The 19,560-nt window shown below is 42.1% G+C and overlaps 1 protein-coding gene across 1 annotated transcript in view; it reads right to left on the bottom strand.

Moving 5' to 3' along the window:
* The window catches only part of ADGRE2 (adhesion G protein-coupled receptor E2), a 53,693-nt gene that overhangs the window by 8,204 nt on the left and 25,929 nt on the right, over nt 1-19,560 (bottom strand). The window contains 3 exon segments of the mRNA XM_065917564.1: nt 65-233; nt 1,121-1,212; nt 1,486-1,552. Coding sequence (XP_065773636.1) covers nt 65-233; nt 1,121-1,212; nt 1,486-1,552 — 328 coding nt within the window.

Raw genomic sequence — 19,560 nt, 5'->3', positions numbered from 1 at the left:
AGAGGAGTGAGGATGGGGCGAGTCCTGAGAGGGAGTCAAGACAGTGGCGGCTGAGGAGGCAGACCTGCTGGCTGAGGAGGCAGTGCACCAGGAAGATGAAGACACCCTGCAGGCTGTTGATGATGGTGAAGAGATAGGACATGACGTGGGCAGCTGGTCCCACCTGCAGGATTCCCAGACACCATGTGCATCCCAAGATGAAGAGCTGAGCTGTGGCTTTAAATGTCAGCATCCTGGTAGGAGGAGAAAGTAAGTTCCTGATACAACCAGAGCTGTTCTCAACTTCACCCTTGAATGCTCCTTCCTTTCCCTGTTGCTAATGACTTCTCAGACTGGGTTGTGATTAGTTTTATTCTTTGCTGTCAATGATGCTCCACAATAGAAATGCCACTGAGGTCTAGAATGCCATTTTGATTTGGATGGAAAAGGAAGCAACACTTCATAAGTTGCAAAAGCTTTATGATCCTCCTTGGAGATACCTAATTTCATTCAACCAATGTTCCTGACGAAGTACCATACATCACGCTCTGTGTTGGGTCCTGGGCATTAAATATCACAAAGGTGAGATTTCTAGTTTCATAAAGCTCATGATCTACTCAAATGACTAATACAACAAAACAGTAAGATGCATAATTTGGAAAAGGTAATGGTAGAAATGCAAAAGAAAGAGCATCAGATATGCACAAGATTTCCTGGAACAAAGGACTGCCTAAACCTCCTAGAAGATTTAATGTTCACTGGGAATTTTACCAGGAAGAGGAGTGGGAGACAGGTAAGAATAAGCTTGAAATGTGGGGTGTGAAAGTGTACTAGACTGTGGAAGTGGTCACAGATTCCTCTAAGTGCTTCATAGGAACATAATTGTTCTCTGCACATTTATCATAAGACTATTGGAAAAGTCCAGAGAATGTTGCTGAGGGAGTCACAAGTTCAAAAACTGGAATTAGAGATGAACAGAAAACACCACTGGGTCTGAACTTGCTGCCTTAGGACACCTCCATCCATTTTACTCTGGGTTTCCTTAGAAAACCTGAGGATGGACACAAGGAACTGTTCAGGCACATGCCTTCATTCTTGTGACCACACATCTGCAGAGTTGTCAGTCTCTTCTCCATCTTACCTCGTGTTCTGGAGGGTGGACATCTCACTGTTGAGGGAACTGAGTTTGCTTTTCAAAATCCAAAGGGTCATCAGAAAGAAAGCTAAATTGACCTTCAGGAAACCAGAAAAATTTTATTGAATAAAACTTCAGTCCATTGTCCAGCCTGTTCAACATCATTTCTGCACTTAGGTAGTTTCTATTTTTAACTGTATTAGTGTGTTAAGTTTTAAGAATGGTCTTAGAAAATGCAGCCAAACCCATGATAACCCAGGAACACACCTGTTCTTATCATCTCTATCACCAACCCATGCCCCTCACTTTTAGTTCTCCTCTTTAAATGACGCTTAGCTGAGTATTAACGATGCTTTGATGTCATCACTCACAGAGAAGATGGCACAGACTGGTCCAAGGAAACCCCATTTAAATCCCTTTTCTGAGTGGAGCCAGCAGCTGAGAAGGAAGAGAATAAAAAATGCATTTGTGATCAAGAAGATGTGGTACATATTTACAATGGAACATTAGTCAGAAAGAACAAAATAATGCCATCTGCAGTGACAGGGATGGACCTAGAGATTGTCGTACTGAGTGAAGTAAGTCAGACAGAGAAAGACAAATATCATATGATACTGCTTATATGCAGTATCTTAAAAAAAAGTGTATAAATGAGCCTGTTTACAAGACAGAAATAAAGTCACGGATGTAGAAAACAAGCTTATAGTTACCAAGGGGGAAAGGGGGGATAAATTGGGTGACTGGGGTTGACATATGCACGCTACTATATTTGAAACAAGTAACTAATAAAGACTTACTATAGAGCTCAGGGAACTGTACTCAATATTTTGTAATGACCTATATGCGAAAAGAATCTGAAAAAGGACTGAATATATGTATATGGATAATTGATTTACTTTGCTGTAAAGCAAAAACTAACACAACATTGTAAATCAACTATATTCCAATTAGAATTAGTTTAAAAAGGAATTTTTATTGCATATTAGTGCATATATATGGAATCTATAAAAATGGTACTGGTGAATTTATCTGTTGATCGGAAAAAGAGACACAGACATAGAGAACAGACTTGTGGACACAATGAGGGGAGAATGTGGGTTGAATCGAGAGAGCAGCATTGAAACATATACATTACCAAGTGTAAAATAGTTAGTGGGAAGTTGTTGCATAACACAGGGAGCTCAACCTTGTGTCAGACCTGTGACAACCTAGAGGCATGGGATGGGGGTGGGTGGGAGGGAGTATCAAGAGGGGGAAATATATGCATATTTATGGATGATTCACATTGTTGTACGGCAGAAACAAACAGGACACTGCAAAGCAATTATCCTCCAACTAAAATCAGATATTTAAATAATGACTCCCTTAAAAAATTAAAAAAATACATTTATCCTTAGGGATCTATAGTAATTATATAATTCACTCATTACTCAAAAAGCATTGAGTGTCTCTATTTTGACAGGTTCTGCGATTGTCTCTGACAATACAGTGGTGAAGAGACTATACATGTTCTTAAATCCCATACTGGCAGGAGATACACAATTTAGTGATAAAAAAGGGAGGTTATGACAATGCATCTTTGAATGTAATGCTCAGTTTTGGGTCTAAGTAAGTAGAAAGGTTAAGGAAAATTCCCAAAGAAACCATGTTTTACTAGAAACAAGACCAATGAGTAGATGTTCCTGAGATAAACAGGGTTGAAGTAGGGACGTCTGTAAATGTGTTAGTTTTTGAGAGTCCTCTGAACCTGACATAGTTTTAAGAGCCTTTCTTGCATTATTCAATTTAATTTTTTTTCTGCTGTAATATTCATCCACTGCTTTTTTAAAAAAAAATACAGTTTTATTGAGATATGATTTCACATCCAATGAAATGTATCCATTAAAACTGTACAGTTCAGTGATCTCTGGATAGCCACAGAGTTGTGCAGCCATCACCACAGTCTGACTTCAGAACACTTTCAACTCCTCAAAAAGAAACTGCATTCACATTAGATTGAGGAAATCCTCATTCCCACTTCCATGCATCCCAACCTTGATCCTAGCCCCAGGGTACCATTAACCAAATTTCTGTCACTATGGATCTGCCTGTTCAGGATACTCACATAAATGGAATCATATAGTGTGTGGTTTTCTGTGACTAGATTCTTTCACTTAATGTTTTCAATGTTCATTCATGTTGCAACATGGTTTTATGGCTGAAATTTCATTTTTAGTCTTTCGTCATAGCTGAATAATATTCTATTATGTGGCTATGCTACATTTAATATACCTTCATCAGTTGATGGACATTTATGTCATTCTCAGGTTTTGGGTATTCTGAATAATGCTGCAATGAACATTGATGTAATTTTTTGTGTGGATATGTCTTTTTATACGTTTGGGATATATACCTAAGAGTGGAATTGCTGGGTCACGTGATACCTACATATCAAAACTTTTGAGAAACTGTTTTCTACAAGTGGTTACACTAATTTCATTTCAACAAGCAACGTATGAGGGTTCTAATTTTTCCACAACTTTTCACTTTTTAATTGTCAGTCTTTATTTCCTTTAATCATTTAAGTGGATGAGTATGAAGTGACATGTCCTTTTGTGGGTTTTGATTTGTATTTCCTAATGACTAATGATGTTGAACACCTTTTCATGCACTTATTGTCATTTACTTATCTTTGGAGAAATCTTTATTCAAAACTAGTTTCTGTTTTGGGGGGATGGTGGCGAGTGGTAAAGAATCTGGTTTCCAATGCAGGAGATGCAAGCAAGTCAGGTTTGACCGAGGGTCAGGAAGATTCCCTGGGTATGGCAACCCATTCCAGTATTTTTGCCTGGGAGATCCGTGGACAGAGGAGCCTGGCAAGCTACAGTCCATGGGATTGCAAAGAACTGGATACATCTTAGTGACTAAGCAAGCAGGTAAGGAATCACTGTTGAACCTGATATTAGAGACAGAAATTCTGTTTTCAGAAGAACAATACTTGACATAAATACTTAACCAGATTGAGGAGAGGGTCATAACTAGCAAACAGGCAGAAAAATTGAAGAGACAGGCCTGGAATCAAACCCAAAGAGGACTTGGTCTTTGTGAGTCACAACAAAAAAGAGACCTACAAGTGAAAGGGAGCGTGCCCAGGGCTTCTGATTCAAGATGGAGGAGTATAAGATTCTGCTCATCTCCTCCTGCAAAAGCACCAAAATCACAACTAACTGTTAAACAACCACAGACAGGAGGACTCTGAAATCTACCAAAGAAAGATACTCCACGCCCAAAGACAAAAAAGAAACTGCAGGAGATGGTAGGAGGGGCACAATCATAATAAAATCTAATCCCATACCCACCGGCAGGGTAACCCATAAACTGGAGAACGGTAATACAAAAGAAGTTCTCCCACCGTTGTGAAGGTTTGGAACTGCACGTCAGGCTTCTAGCTTGGGGGCCCAACAAAGGAACTGGGAATCCTCAGGGACTCTTACCGGGGAAATTTAGTGGGATTTGATTATAAGACTTCCACAGAACTGGGGGAAACAGGGACTCTACTCTTGGTGGGCACAAACAAAACCTTGCATACACCAAGACTCAAAGGAAAAGAGCAGGGACTCCACAGGAAACTGAACCACAACTACCTGCTAGTGTTGGAAGATACCTTGTAGAGGTGTGGGTCAGCAGGGGCTCATCACAGGGGCAGAGGGGACTGTCATCGGCTGTCTGGAAATGTCTCCTTTGGTGTAAACCCTCTTGGAGATTAACCTGACCATATAGCCCATAGACCTGAGGGTTGGGTCACCTTGGCCAAGAAACTACCAAAGAGGAAGTGCAACCCTGTCCATCAGCAGATAATTAGATTAAAGCTTGATTGAGTAAGGCCCTGCCCACCAGAGCATGACCCAGGTTTCCCCACCACCAGTCCCTCCCACCAGGAAGCTTACACAATCCTCTTATCCTCCTCCATCAGAGGACAGACAGAAGAAGCAAGAAGAAACAAAATCCCACAGCAACTAAAGCAAAACCACACTACAGAAAGCTAATCAGCATGAAAAAACAGAAAGTTACATCCCAGATGAAGGGACAAGATAAACCCTCAGAAAAAACAGCTTAATGATGTGGGTGTAGGCAACATTCCCCAAAAAGTGTTCAGAATAATGATAGTGAATATGAGTCAGGATCTCAGGAAAAGAATGGAGGCAGAGATTGAGAAGATACAAGAAATGTTTACCAAAGATCTACAAGAACTAAAGAACAAAGAAGCAGAGATGAATAATACCTTAGAAGGAATCCATAACAGAATAACTGAGGCAGAAGCACAGATAAATGACCTGGAGGACAGAACGGTAGAAATCACCGCCATAGAACAGAATATAGAAGAAAGAATGAAAAGAAATGTAAGCAGCCTAAGAGACCTCTGGGACATTAAACGCATGGACATTTGCATTATAGGGGTCCCAGAAGGAGAAGAGAGAGATAAACGACCTGAGAAAATATTTGAAAAGATAATAGCTGAAAACTTCCCTAATAAGGGAAAGGAAACAGTCAACCAAGTCTAAGAAGTACATTGAGTTCCAGGCAGGATAAACCCAAGGAGGAACACACTGAGACACATGGGAATCAAATTGGCAAAAATTCAAGACCGAGATAAAATATGAAAAGCAACAAGGGAAAAACAGCAAATAACGTACAAGGGAACTCCCATCAGGCTATCAGCTGATTTCTCAACAGAAACTCACCTAGCCATAAGGAAGTGGCATGACGTATTTAGAGTGATGAAAGAGAAGAAACTATAACCATGAATACTCTACCCAGCAAGACTCTCCTTCAGATATGATGAAGTCAAATGCTTTCCAGACAACCAAAGTTAAGAGAATTCAGCACCACCAAACCAGCTATACAACAAATGGTAAAGGAACTTCTTTAGGCAGGAAAAAGAGAAGGAGAAGCCCTACCTAGAGAAAATGCACCCAAAACAAATACAAAATTGGTAATAGGATCATACATATCAATAATTATCTTAAATGTCAATGGATTAAATGCACCAACCAAAAGACATAGACTGGCTGAGCAGATGAAAACATGTCCAGGTATACACTTCCACTTACCACATCACTCTGTTTGACCCCCCAAAATTGTATGTAATTATTTTATATTGTTAGATTAAGCATGTTTCCATTATGGTTTGCAGTTCTGGTCATCTTTTATTTTTTGTCTGGCTATTGATTGTGAAAACTGATGATCATCTATTACTTCTGTGATTCTGTAACTATTAAATTGCCAACACCTGTTGAATCATAGAAAAAGCAAAAGAATTCCAGAAAAACATCTACTTCTGTTTCATTAACTATGATAAAGTCTTTGACTGTGTGGATCAACACAAACTGTGGAAAATTCTTAAAGAGAGGGGAATATCAGACCACCTTACCTGCTTCCTGAGAAATCTGTATACAGGTCAAGAAGCAACAGTTAGAACCAGACATGGTACAACTGACTGGTTCCAAATTGGGAAAGGAGTATTTCAAGGCTGTATATTGTCACCTTGCTTATTTAACTTATATGCGGAGTACATCTAGTGAAATGCGAGACTGGATGAAGCACAAGCTGGATTCAAGACTGCAGGGAAAATTATCAATAACCTCAGATATGCTGGTGACACCACCCTTATGACAGAAAGCAAAGGGGAACTAAAGAGCCTCTTGATGAAAGGGAAAGTGGAGAGAGAAAAGCTGACTTAAAACTCAACATTTAAAAACTAAGATCATGGCATCTGGTCCCAGCACTTCACCGCAAATAGGTGGGAAAAAAATGGATACAGTGACAGACTTTATTTTCTAGGGTTCCAAAGTCACTGCAGAATGTGGCTGCACCCATGAAAGTAAAAGACACTTGCTCCTTGGAAGAAAAGCTATGACCAACCTAGACTGCATATTAAAAAGCAGAGACATTACTAGTCCAACAAAAGTCCCTCTAGTCAAAGCTATGCTTTTTCCAGTAGCCATGTATAGATGTGAGAGTTGGGCCATAAAGATAGTTGAGCACCAAAGAACTGATGCTTTTGTACTGTGGTGTTGGAGAAGACTCTTGAGAGTCCCTTGGACTGCAAGGAGATCTAACCAGTCCATCCTAAAGGAAATCAGTCCTGAATATTCATTGGAAGGACTGATGCTGAAGCTGAAACTCCAATACTTTGGCTACCTGATGCGAAGAACAGATTCATTGGAAAAGACCCTGATGCTGGGAAAGATTGAAGGCAGGAAGAGAAGGGGAAGACAGAGGATGAGACAGTTGAATGGCATCACTGACTCAATGGACATGAATTTGAGGAAGCTCCAGGAGTTGATGTTGGACAGGAGGCCTGACGTTGTGCAATCCATGGGTCACAAAGTCAGTCATGACTGAGTGACTGAACTGAACTGAACTATTAGTCACTTAATATTATTGTATCATGATTGGTCAACAGAAAAATTATAAAATTCTATATCACCAAAACTAGCATTTATTAGAAAAATCTGTAATCATTTTTTAAAGTCCATATGTATATCAGAATTATCTTGGAATATTTGGAAAATACAAATGCCCAGGTATTGCATTATTTTCTTTTTTGCCAGAGATCCATATCTGTTTCTAATGAGCAGCTATATTTAAAAACAACTGGACTATATCAGGATCTTTTACTTTTATCTAGTTTGTTTCACTTTTTCTATTTCATATTCACGGCTTCCATTTCATTTAGTTTATGTTTTCCAATTTCTTCATCTCTTCTTTTTTTTTTTTGACATTCTTTCTCAAGCCCTTATCAAGTGTAGTACAAAAGCTTTTGCACACACACACACATATATGATATGTATAACATATATTTTCAAAAACATTAATTTTTGCCCAACTAAAATATTTATGATATTTTGATTCCACTTGCGTGACTTAGTATGAATAGAAAGCTAGATTTCTAATTTAAAAAAATGGATAGGCAACAAGCAACAAAGGTTTACTGTATAGCACAGGGAACTGTAGTCAATATCTTGTATAATGACCTATAGTGGAAAATAATTTCAAAAATATTATATGTGTACATGTGTAACTGAATCACACACACAAAAAAGACTTTTACTTTTTGAAATTTAGTAATGTTTATCTTTTTGCCAGTTTTTCTATGTCTTATGGACATCTAAGAACAGCGTATAAGATTCAAACTTTTAAATATATGTGTGTAGCATATGATTAATATAAATGAATTAAATATGAATCTATTTTATTTAAATTATTAAGACATCATTCAAGATGCTCCTATATTATTTTTCTGCAGTTGATAAAATCTTCTCACAGAAATATTAGTATGTCTCACTATAATTATATATATTTTTCTTTTTCCTTATATTTCTTCTGATTTATGCTTTATATGTCTTTGTTTCTTTGTTGATAAGGTGTGTAATGGTTTATGATGTCTCCTGTCTTTGTGAATTGTACCTTTTATCATTAAAAATATTAATCTTTGTTTCATTTAAAATAGATTAATTTTTAAAACTGAGCATGTCCATAGAGACTGCTGGGTTAGTTTATCTCAGGTTCCAGCACTGTCAAGTCTGGAGAGAGAGGCTGTTCCCACTATGAGCCTGGAGAGTGAACCCGTCCTGGGATAGTTTGTCTGGCAAATGTGGGTGGAGAGTCACGACTTGGCAGGGGAGGTTCTTATGAGGTCCTAGGGCTTTCTCCTCTCCCAACTCCCAAAGGTTGTGTCCATTGTTAAATTAGGTTATTTGTTTTTTCTTATTGAATTAGTCAATTTAATTTTAACAACAGTGAAAAGCAGAAGTTCTCTTATTGAGTAACTGATTAGAAAGTGACACATAGAGAACTTAAGTCTATTGCTCAAGGTTTTACAGACAGACAGTGATAGAAATCACTCTTGGTCTTACACGCTTTCTCTTTCTCTCTCTCTCCTCCTCCCCCGCGTGCCTGCGCTCTTTCTCTTGCTCTTGCACGCTCTCCCCACCCACCCCCCGCATCCTCTTGCTCTCTCATATGATCTCACTCTCTCTCGGTCTCTCTCCCCCATGTGCATGCACTCTTTCTCTTGCTCTCGTGCTCGCTCTCTCCACCCCCACCCCCTCCGCCTGTGTGCGCGTTTTCTCTTTCTCTCTCTCCCCCGTGTGCATACACTCTTTCTCTCTCTCTCGCTCTCTCTCTCCGGCGTGCTGGTGCACTCCTCCACTCTCTTCTCTCCACATCTTTGGGTTGGCATGCCCTCACGCTTTGAGGATGGATTCTCCTGCTATCTTCTAAATAAAAAAGAGTTGTAAGACTGATTTGTCTAACAGCTATAACATGGTCTGTTCAAGACCCAACACTGTGACGCGCCAAGGGCTTTAATGTCCGTCACTCCAAATCTTGCTGTGATGAGACAGAACCGAGGAGCATACACTCACCTGACATCTATGGTGCCATGATTCAGATTTAACCTGGCTGAAACAACCTCAGTGTGGTCCCTGCAAGGAGGAGGTCACAAACAGCAGGAGCCCAACTCAGCGAAAGCTCCCCTGGTTGAAGCGGAACGCGAAGAAAACCCAGAGCAAGGGAACTGACAAGACGCCCATCGTGCTGAAACTGGGACAGCGGAAAACAAACTCAGCAGAAAGTTCATGAGGCTCAGTCTCAGATTCCAGAAGACCTCCGGTTGAGTTAGGAGGTCCTCTCTCCTATGGTTGGAGGGACATTTGCCTAACGAAATCTTAATTCCTTTACAATCTCTCGTTTCTTGTTTCCTTGAGCCCCTGGGAACAGGTGGGCGGCAGTGGGCGCAATTGAGGGACTCTGGAGAGGCTACTCTTTGGTATGTCCCAAAGGCACTATCTGCTGGGCCCCAATAGCTGTTACCCAAGTCGATGGGGGTTCTTCTGTCCTTACTCTTCTCTGTGCCAAAAATCAGACCAATGAAACTGAGCACAGGTCAGGAATTTAGCAGGTTTTCCGGCAGGCCATGAAGGGGATTCCTTGGCACACTTTTCCCACTGCTTTTCCCTCCTGTCCTCAGTTCTCTCTCCCAGGACTGGAGCCTGGCCAAAACCCAGGTTGCCTGGCTTCAGGACCTAATGAAGCTCAGGCTCTGATGTCTCATTACAAAAATTCATTGAGAGACAAAGTGATAAGTAAGAGGTGGATTTGTTAGGATTCAGAAAGAAGCTCACTCTTCAGGGTGATTGCCATTGTTGAGGGAAAAGGCTCAGGCCATGGAATGTGGCCTGGCTAGGTTTTGCTAACAGGGTGAATTCATATGCTAATGAGTGGGAGGATCATCCAACCCATTGGGGAACCACCCACTCCTCCCTCTTTTGACAGTGCCTTAGAGCTGTTCTGCCACCTCTGGGTGTGTCTGTTGGTTTATAGATTGGGGATTACTTGAATTTTGACTTGTCATCTTGGACCCAATTGATTTTAATTGGTTTACGTTATGCCCTTGTGCTGTGTCATTCTTTCAAAAGTTGTGCTTTTCCTTCTTCCCTCCTGTTTCATGCTCCTTTCCTCAGCCCCATCTGGGCCCACAATGTTGCCTCTACAATATTCCAGAGGGACAACCAGAAAATAGCTGGCCTTGGGAGGGAAAACTGTATAATATCCAACTCCTTAATCCTACACAGCACTGGTCATGCTGGAGACCTTGGGGATGCCCAAACTCCAGTCTGGGGGCCCCAGGACGTCAATCTGCCTTGGGATCTGGTCCTCGAAATGTTGTCACGCCTCAACCTACTCAGGAATCCGCCGGCCCCAGGGGTCCCAGGAGGTCGTCATGCCTCGACCTGCCTGGGGATTCAACCTCTAGGAGGCTGTCATGCCTCAGCCCGCCTGGCGATCTTCACCCTGACCCGGGGACGCCTGGCTCTCAGGTTGCAACAGTTCTGGGTAGGATAATCTTCAGAAAGACTCACCACTAAGGAAGTCCACCCATGGAAACAGAAGGAAGCCTATTATTTGTGGGACAGTGCCCAGTCTCAGCAATAACTCAGGAGTCCAACAAGAACCCCACTGCCTTTCTGGAAAGGCTAAAAGAGACCCTCCAAAAATTTACCAATCTGGACTTAGACTCTTTTGAGGGACAGGTTATTTTAAAGGACAAATTCCTGTCCCAATGTGCATCAGATGTCAGAATTAAGTTACAACAACGACAGCAGCAGGACCCCGCTGCCTCTCTAGATGAGATGATCCAGACAGCCACCAATACCTTTTATAACAGAGAACAGGAGAAGGAGGCCAAGGCCCAGGAGAGGGAGAGAAGGAAAGCGACAAGGCATGCCCAGATGCTGGCCGCCCTCCAGGGAAGCCCTATGGCACACCTCGAGTCCTTGAATGACAAGGCACGAGGTAAATGCCTAACCTGTAGACAGGCGGGGCATTGGGCCAAAGAGTGCCCAAACCGTGACAAGTCTCCTAAAATGGCTTGCTACAAATGCCATCAACTGGGACATTGGGCAGCACTCTGCCCTGGGGACCCAAGAGCCTCAAGGTCAAGCGCCAAGCCTTCCCTCAAGATGGTTCAACAGGACTGAAATGTCCCTCTCCAGGCAACTCGCCTGTCACAGATAACTATCACCAGGCTGGAGCCAAGGGTGCAACTGGATGTGGCAGGTAGGTCTGAGAATTTCTTGATTGACACAGGGACTACCTACTCTGTCTTGATCTCCTACTCCAGAGCCTTCTCCTCCCAAACCTGTGCCATTTTGGGTGCTACAGGAAAGTTCAGTTCAGTTCAGTTCAGTCGCTCAGTCGTGTCCGACTCTCTACGATCCCATGAATCCCAGCATGACAGGCCTCCCTGTCCATCACCAACTCCCGGAGTTTACTCAAACTCATGCCCATCGAGTCGGTGATGCCATCCAGCCATCTCATCCTCTGTCGTCCACTTCTCTTCCTGCCCCCAATCCCTCCCAGAATCAGGGTCTTTTCCAATGAGTCAGCTCTTTGCATGAGGTGGCCAAAGTATTGGAGTTTCAGCTTCAGCATCAGTCCATCCAATGAACACCCAGCTGATCTCCTTTAGGATGGACTCGTTGAATCTCCTTGCAGTCCAAGGGACTCTCAAGAGTCTTCTCCAGCACCTTAGTTCAAAAGCATCAATTTTTTTGGCGCTCAGCTTCTTCACAGTCCAACTCTCACATCCATACATGACCACTGGATAAAACCATAGCCTTGACCAGATGGAGCAAAGTAATGTCTCTGCTTTTTAATATGCTATCTAGGTTGGTCATAATTTTCCTTCCAAGGAATAAGCATCTTTTAATTTCATGGCTGCAGTCACCATCTGCAGTGATTTTGGAGCCCCCCAAAATAAAGTTTTACACTGTTTCCACTGTCTCCCCATCTATTTACCATGAGGTGATGGGACCAGATGCCATGATCTTAGTTTTCTGAATGTTGGGCTTTAAGCCAACTTTTTCACTCTCCTCTTTCACTTTCATCAAGAGGCTTTTTAGTTCCTCTTCAGTTTCTGCCATAAGGGTGGTGTCATCTGCATATCTGAGGTTATTGATATTTCTCCCCACAATCTTGATTCCAGCTTGTGCTTCTTCCAGCCCAGCGTTTCTCATGATGTACTCTGCATATAAGTTAAATAAGCAGGGTGGCAATATACAGCCTTGACGTACTCCTTTTCCTATTTGGAACCAGTCTGTTGTTCCATGTCCAGTTCTAACTGTTGCTTCCTGATCTGCATATAGGTTTCTCAAGAGGCAGGTCAGGTGGTCTGGTATTCCCATCTCTTTCAGAATATTCCACAGTTTGTTGTGATCCACACAGTCGAAGGCTTTGGTGTAGTCAATAAAGCAGAAATAGATGTTTTTCTGGAACTCTCTTGCTTTTTTGATGATCCAGCAGATATTGGCAATTTGATCTCTAGTTCCTCTGCCTTTTCTAAAACCAGCCTGAACATCTGGAAGTTCTTGGTTCATGTATTGCTGAAGCCTGGCTTGGAGAATTTTGAGCGTTACTTTATTAGCGTGTGAGATGAGTGCAATTGTGCGGTAGTTTGAGCATTTTTGGGGATTTTCTTTCTTAGGGATTGGAATGAAAAGCAACTAGTAAAAGATTCACCCAAGCACTTCTTTGTTGCTGGGATGGGCAAACATTTTTCCATCAGATTCTGGTGGTCCCTGAGTGTCCTACTCCCTTATTGGGAAGAGATATATACTCACTAAACTGGGGACTAGCTTGTGATGGGAGGCTTTTCAGCCCCTAGGGCCATACAACTTCTGGTTACTATCGAAGAACCCATTACACCTTCTCCAATAGAGAGGGACCAAAAACTATGGGAGGACAAAATTAACCCCTAGGTGTGGGACCAGGGAATTCCTGGACGAGCCCACCAAGCTGAACCGGTCATCATTGTCTTCCAACATTCCACCTGGATTCCTAACCGGAAACAATATCCCCTTAAAGGAGAGGCTCAGGAGAGACTACAGTCTTTAATAAATAAATTCCTTGCTTGTGGGCTATCGTCCCCACCAGTTCACCACGTAACACCCCAGTCCTCTCAGTAAAGAAAAAGGATGGAGCCTGGTGAATGGTTCAAGATGTCCAGATCACAAACGAAGCTGTAGTCCCCTTCCATCCCACAATACCCAATCCCTATGTAATCTTGGGAGAAATCCCACCCAGTGCCAGGTGTTTTATAGTCTTGGATCTTAACGATGCATTTTTTTTTTTTTTTTTTTTTTGCATATCACTGACTAAAGAATCCCAATATCTTTTTGCCTTTGAATGGGAGGCCCCAGGAGTAAAACACCAACAGATGACTTGGACAGTATTACCTCAGGGGTTCAGAGATAGCCCCCACTTGTTTGGACAGGCCCTTAGTTGGGATCTCCTAGATCTGAACCTGGGACCTAATGGGAAAATATTACTATATGTAGATGACCTACTAATCTGCTCTCCAAATGAGGAAAATGCCCCCAAACATGCAATTCAGGTTCTAAACTTTTTGGCAGAGAGGGGATATAAAGTCTCCCATGCTAAAGTACAAATGGTCGAGACAAAAGTCACTTATCTGGGAGTTCAGTTTACACACGAGTCTAGGAGGTTATCCTCTGATCGGGTACAAGGAATCCTCCACTTGCCCTCCCCCACGATTCAAAAACAATTGCGAGTTTTCCTGAGGCCAACTAACTGGGTATTGTAGAGTCTGGATACCCAACTATGGTCTAATTGCTCAGCCTTTATATGAAAGCTTAAAGGGACAGGATGATTCAATCCCACTGCTGTGGGGGAGCTCCTCAAAAGAAGGCAGAGTCTACACTAAAACAGGCCTTAACTCAGGCACCTGCCTTGAGGTTGCCAGACCCAGAAAAAACATTTCAACTTTATGTCCATGAAAGAGAGGGAATAGCCTTGAGGGTGTTAACTCAAAGGTTAGGATCTGAGCCCCAGCCTGTAGCTTACTTATTTATCCAAGAGACTCGATCTAACCACCCAAGGCTAGCCCCTCTACCTTCGAAATCTTGCAGCTATTGCAATCATAATAGAATATGCTTTAAAACTCTCCTTTGGGGGAGAACTAACTATTTTTACCAGCCACCGAGTAAAACAACTAAGTGGGAAAGGCCATTTATGGATGTCTGATTAAAGAATCAAGTAATACCAAGTAACACTGATGGAAAATCCAGGCCTCACTATATCCCCTTGTGAGGTTCTTAACCCAGCCACCCTCCTGCCTACTCCTGAGGGCTCTCTCCCCTTTCACTCTTGTCTAGAAACCTTGGCCCACTGGACAAAACTCTGAGAGGGATCGTCAGAAGATCCTCTGACCAATCCTGAGGAAATCTGGAACACTGATGGAAGCAGCTTTGTCTTAGATGGAAAAAGAAGAGTCGGCAGTCAAGGTATCAGGACATGACTCCTGGATTCAGTACTCACGAGTCAAGCCACGGAAGAAAACAGAAGAGGACACTGAATACACTTGTGAGCCCCTGGGAGATCTCAGATACCTTTTCAGAACTACAAATGAGTGCCATTCTAAAGAACACCCCCCAAAATCTGGTTTCTGGGTACAAGATTTCTCAGGATATCTCTAAGGAGCCAACACAGCTTGGTAGAGATTGTATTCCAAAACAGGCAGGAGATAAATCTTCTGATCCCTGAAGAAGGAGGGACTTGAGCCATCCTGGCGATGGGAATTTAGAATTGGCTAATGCCCCTACTAGTCCCTGTTACATCATACTGATGCTGCTTACAATTGTTCCATGCATTATCAATTGTCTAACCTGTTTTGTCTCTGCTCAGGTCAACAAGCTACAACATGCAGTGCCAGTTCAACAAAGATATAAAACTACAGCTGACCATCAAAAATATCACTCACTCTTAGATGGACACTGCTGTGAGGACTCCGAGGCCTGAGGCTAGCAAGAGGGGGAGGCCCAATACCCTTTGCCATCCCAGTTCAGCAGGAAGTAGCCAGAAAGACCTCGATGCCCCTATTCCCAAAGAATTGGGCCTCCCATCTCATGTGGGGGGATGTTAGGTAGTTAGAATAGGGAAAAGGTCAAAATGGCGGTGGCTAAAGGACAAGGAAGGGAAAAGCCCATGAGAATAGAACAAAGGAAGGTCAAAAGAAGGTCTGAGGAATGGAGTGAGGACCTCAGGTAAAACAAACAGCACTCCTATCTAAGCCCAATTAACATAGGGTAGGCCCAGGTGGAGTAAAAAACATATAAAAGGAGATGCCAAAGCGCTTTCTCTCCCTCTCCCTCCCCCGCATGTGTGTGCTCTTTCTCTTGCTCTCCCCCCACCCCTGTGTCCTCTCGCTCTCTTGGGTGCAAGCTCCCCCCCCCATGTGCGTGTGCTCTTTCTCTCTCTCTCCAACCCACGTGTATGTGCTCTCTCTCTCTCTCTCTGCCCCGCCCCGCGTGCGTTTACTCTTTCTCTCTCTCTCTCTCCCCGCCCCGAGTGTGTGTGCTCTTTCTCTTCCTCTTGCGTGCTCTCTCTCTCTGCCCCCCTAAGTGCGTGTACCCTTTCTCTCTCTCTCTCTTCCCAGCGCACTGGCGCACTCCTCCACTCTCTTCTCTTAGCCTCTTTGGGTTGGCATGCCCTCACGCTGCGAGGAGGGATTCTCCTGCTATCTTCTAAATAAAACAGAGCTGTAACACTGATTTGTCTAAGAGCTATAACATGGTCTGTCCAAGACCCAGCAGCTGTGACACGCCGAAGGCTTTAATGTCCGTCACTCCAAATCTTTGTTGTGACGAGACAGAAGCGAAGAGCATACACTCGCCTGGCATGGTGATGTATAGGTTTCCATGTTGCACTCTCCATACATTCCACCCTTGCCTTCTTTCCCCCAACACCATCCAGAAGTCTGTTCTCTATATCTGTGTCTCCACTGCTGTTTAGTCACTCAATCATGCCTGGCTCTTTGTGATCCCCTGAACTGTATCCCACCAGGCTCCTCTGTCCATGGGATTTAGAAGGCAAGAATACTGGAGGTGGTTGCAGTTTCCTTCTCCAGGGGATCTTTCTGACTCAGGGATAGAACCTGTGTCTCCTTCACTGGTAGGCGGACTCTGGGGAGCCATTGCTGCCCTGGAAATAGGTTCATCAGTATCATCTTTCTAGATTCCATGTATATGTGTTATTATATGATTTTTGTTTTCTTTTTCTGACTTACTTCAGTCTGTATACTAAGTTCTAGGTTCATCCACCTCACTAGCACTGACTCAAATACATTCCTTATCATGACTGAGTAATATTCCACTGTGCATTTGTACCACAGCTTCTTTATCCATTCATCTGTCGATGGACATCTAGATTGCTTCCATGTTCTAGCTATTGTAAATATTGCTGTAATGAACACTGGAATACATTTTTTTTTTTTTTTTTCAATTTTGGCTCCTTGGGAACTCTTTAGTCTCCAAATTTGGTGGTTTTTTGATTTGGGTGACAGCTCATCTTAGTGAGGGACATAACAAAAGCCCACCTTTAGGACATTACCAAAACAATGCAAATTACTGTCACATCTCCAGTTTCTCAAAGATATGATCTCAGGTGGAGTCAACTAGTTGTGAATTTAGAAAGACGTACTGGAGAAAATCAGGGACATGGGGAATTTTAAAAGGCTCTGAAATAGTCCCAGAAATCCATGGATGCACAAGTGTATGCCCATTCTCATTGAAGACCTGAGAAAGAAGACAACAGTCTCTCATCTCTGGTTGACCTTGAGGCTTGTGCAGTCAGGTAGTGAAAGCCCAGACTGTTAAGTAATATTCCTGAAGTCTGAAGGTGTGACTTTCCCCTCAGATGCCTTTGTGGAAGAGTGCAAAACATATAGGCAAGGCATTTAAGGAAATCTTATGATCAAACACTGGGTGGCCACTAGATTATACTGAACCAGATATGAGCTCCTAGGCACCTAGAACTAAAAATAAAAACAAGAACCTAAACTAGAACTGAAAGGCCACACACTGCAGGGAATAATCAATACATAGAATTAGTCTAGGAATGTCATTAAACTATTAAATAAACAGCAGCAAATTAAAAACAGGAAACCTTGGAAGGCAGAGGGATCTGATAACTGGAGTGTTATAATGTATTATTAAAACAGCTAGTTTTAAACAATAATTATAATATCCTTGGTGGCTCAGCTGGTAAAGAGTCTGCCTCCAAAGCGGGAGACCTGGGTTCAGTACCTGGGTTGGGGAGATACCCTGGCGAATTGAACTGCTACCCTCCCCAGTATTCTGGCCTGGAGAATTCTATGGATTCTATAGTCCATGGGGTTGCAAAGAGATGGACACGACTGAGACTTTCACTACTTCTAAGCAGCATACAAAGAAACAGGAAAGTATGCTGCATACAGAGGAAAAAAAAAGGGGGAAGTGTCTCTGAGAGGCACAGATAAAGAGGAAGTGGTACATATACACAATGGAATACTATTCTGCCACAAATATAATGAAACTGTGCCATTGGCAGCAGCATGGCTGCAACTAGCAATTATCACACTAGAGAAGTCAGTCAGACAGAGAAAGATAAATGCCATATGATATCACTTATCTATGGAATCTACAATATGACACAAATGAACCTATCTATGAAATGGATACAGACTTGTGGAAGTAATGGCCAGACTTGTGGTTGCCAAGGGGGAGGGGGTTGGGGGAGGGATGCAGTGGGAGGTCCAGGTTAGCAGATGTAAGTGAGAATGGATACATGTGGAATGTGGATAAACAACAAGGCCCTGTTGCATAGCACAGAGAACTCTATTCAGTATCCTGTGATAAAGCAGGTGGCTGATAAACACATGAAAAGATGCTCAACATCACTCATTATTAGAGAAATGCAAATCAATACTACAATGAGGTATCAACTCACTCTGGTCAGAATAGCCATCATCAAAAAAATCTACAAACAATAAATGCTGGAGAGGGTGTAGGGAAAAGGGAACCTTCTTGCACTGTTGGTGGGAATGTAAATTGATACAGATACTATGGAGAACAGTATAGAGATTCCTTAAAAATCTAGGATTAAAACAAACATATGACCCAGCAATCTCACTACTGTGCACTTACCCTGAGAAAACCATAATTTAAAAAGACACATGTACCCCAGTGTTCACTGCAGTGCTATTTACAATAGCCAGGACATTGAAGCAACCTAGATATCCACTGATAGATTAATAGATAAAGAAGTTGGGATATATATATATATATATATATATGTATATATATATATATGTATATATATATATATACACATATATACATACACACACACACACACACACACACACACAATGGAATCTTACTCAGCTGTAAAAAATAATGAATTTGAATTAGTTGTAATGAGGTGGATGAACCTAGAGGCTGTTACCCAGAGTGAAGTAAGTCAAAAAGAGAAAACCAATACCATATACTAAAGCTGTTATATGAAATCTAGAAAAATAGTACTGATGGAACTGTTTGCAGGGAAGGAATGGAGATGCAGTCATGGAAAATGGAATTGTGGATACAATGAGGGAAGAATAAGGTGGGATACTGAGAAAATAACTTTGACATATATACATCATCATGTGTACAACAAATAGCTGATAAGAAGTTGTTGTAATAACACAGAGAGCCCAGCCTGGTGCTCTGTGATGACCTGGAGGGTTGGGATGGGGGGAAGGGAGGGAGACTCAAGGCAGGGGGCGGGATATATGTATGTAATTATGGCTGATTCACACTGTTGTATGGCATTAACCAACACAACATTGCAAAGCAATTATTCTCCAATTAAAAAAATGCATAATTGAAAAGAATATTAAAAAGAATATATCTGCATATGTTCATATGTAACTGAATCAGTCTGTTGTATAGAAGGAATTAACATGACATTGTAAATCAACTATATTTCAGTTTAAAAATAAACCAAAGAAATTATGAAATACTTGATATAGGCCAGTAATTAATATAATACCCTTTGGGAGGATGTGACTTTTAATTCTGAGAAGA

Source organism: Muntiacus reevesi, chromosome 1, assembly GCF_963930625.1.
Source record: "Muntiacus reevesi chromosome 1, mMunRee1.1, whole genome shotgun sequence".
Taxonomy (NCBI): domain Eukaryota; kingdom Metazoa; phylum Chordata; class Mammalia; order Artiodactyla; family Cervidae; genus Muntiacus; species Muntiacus reevesi.
This window is presented reverse-complemented; position numbering and strand designations above follow the sequence as displayed.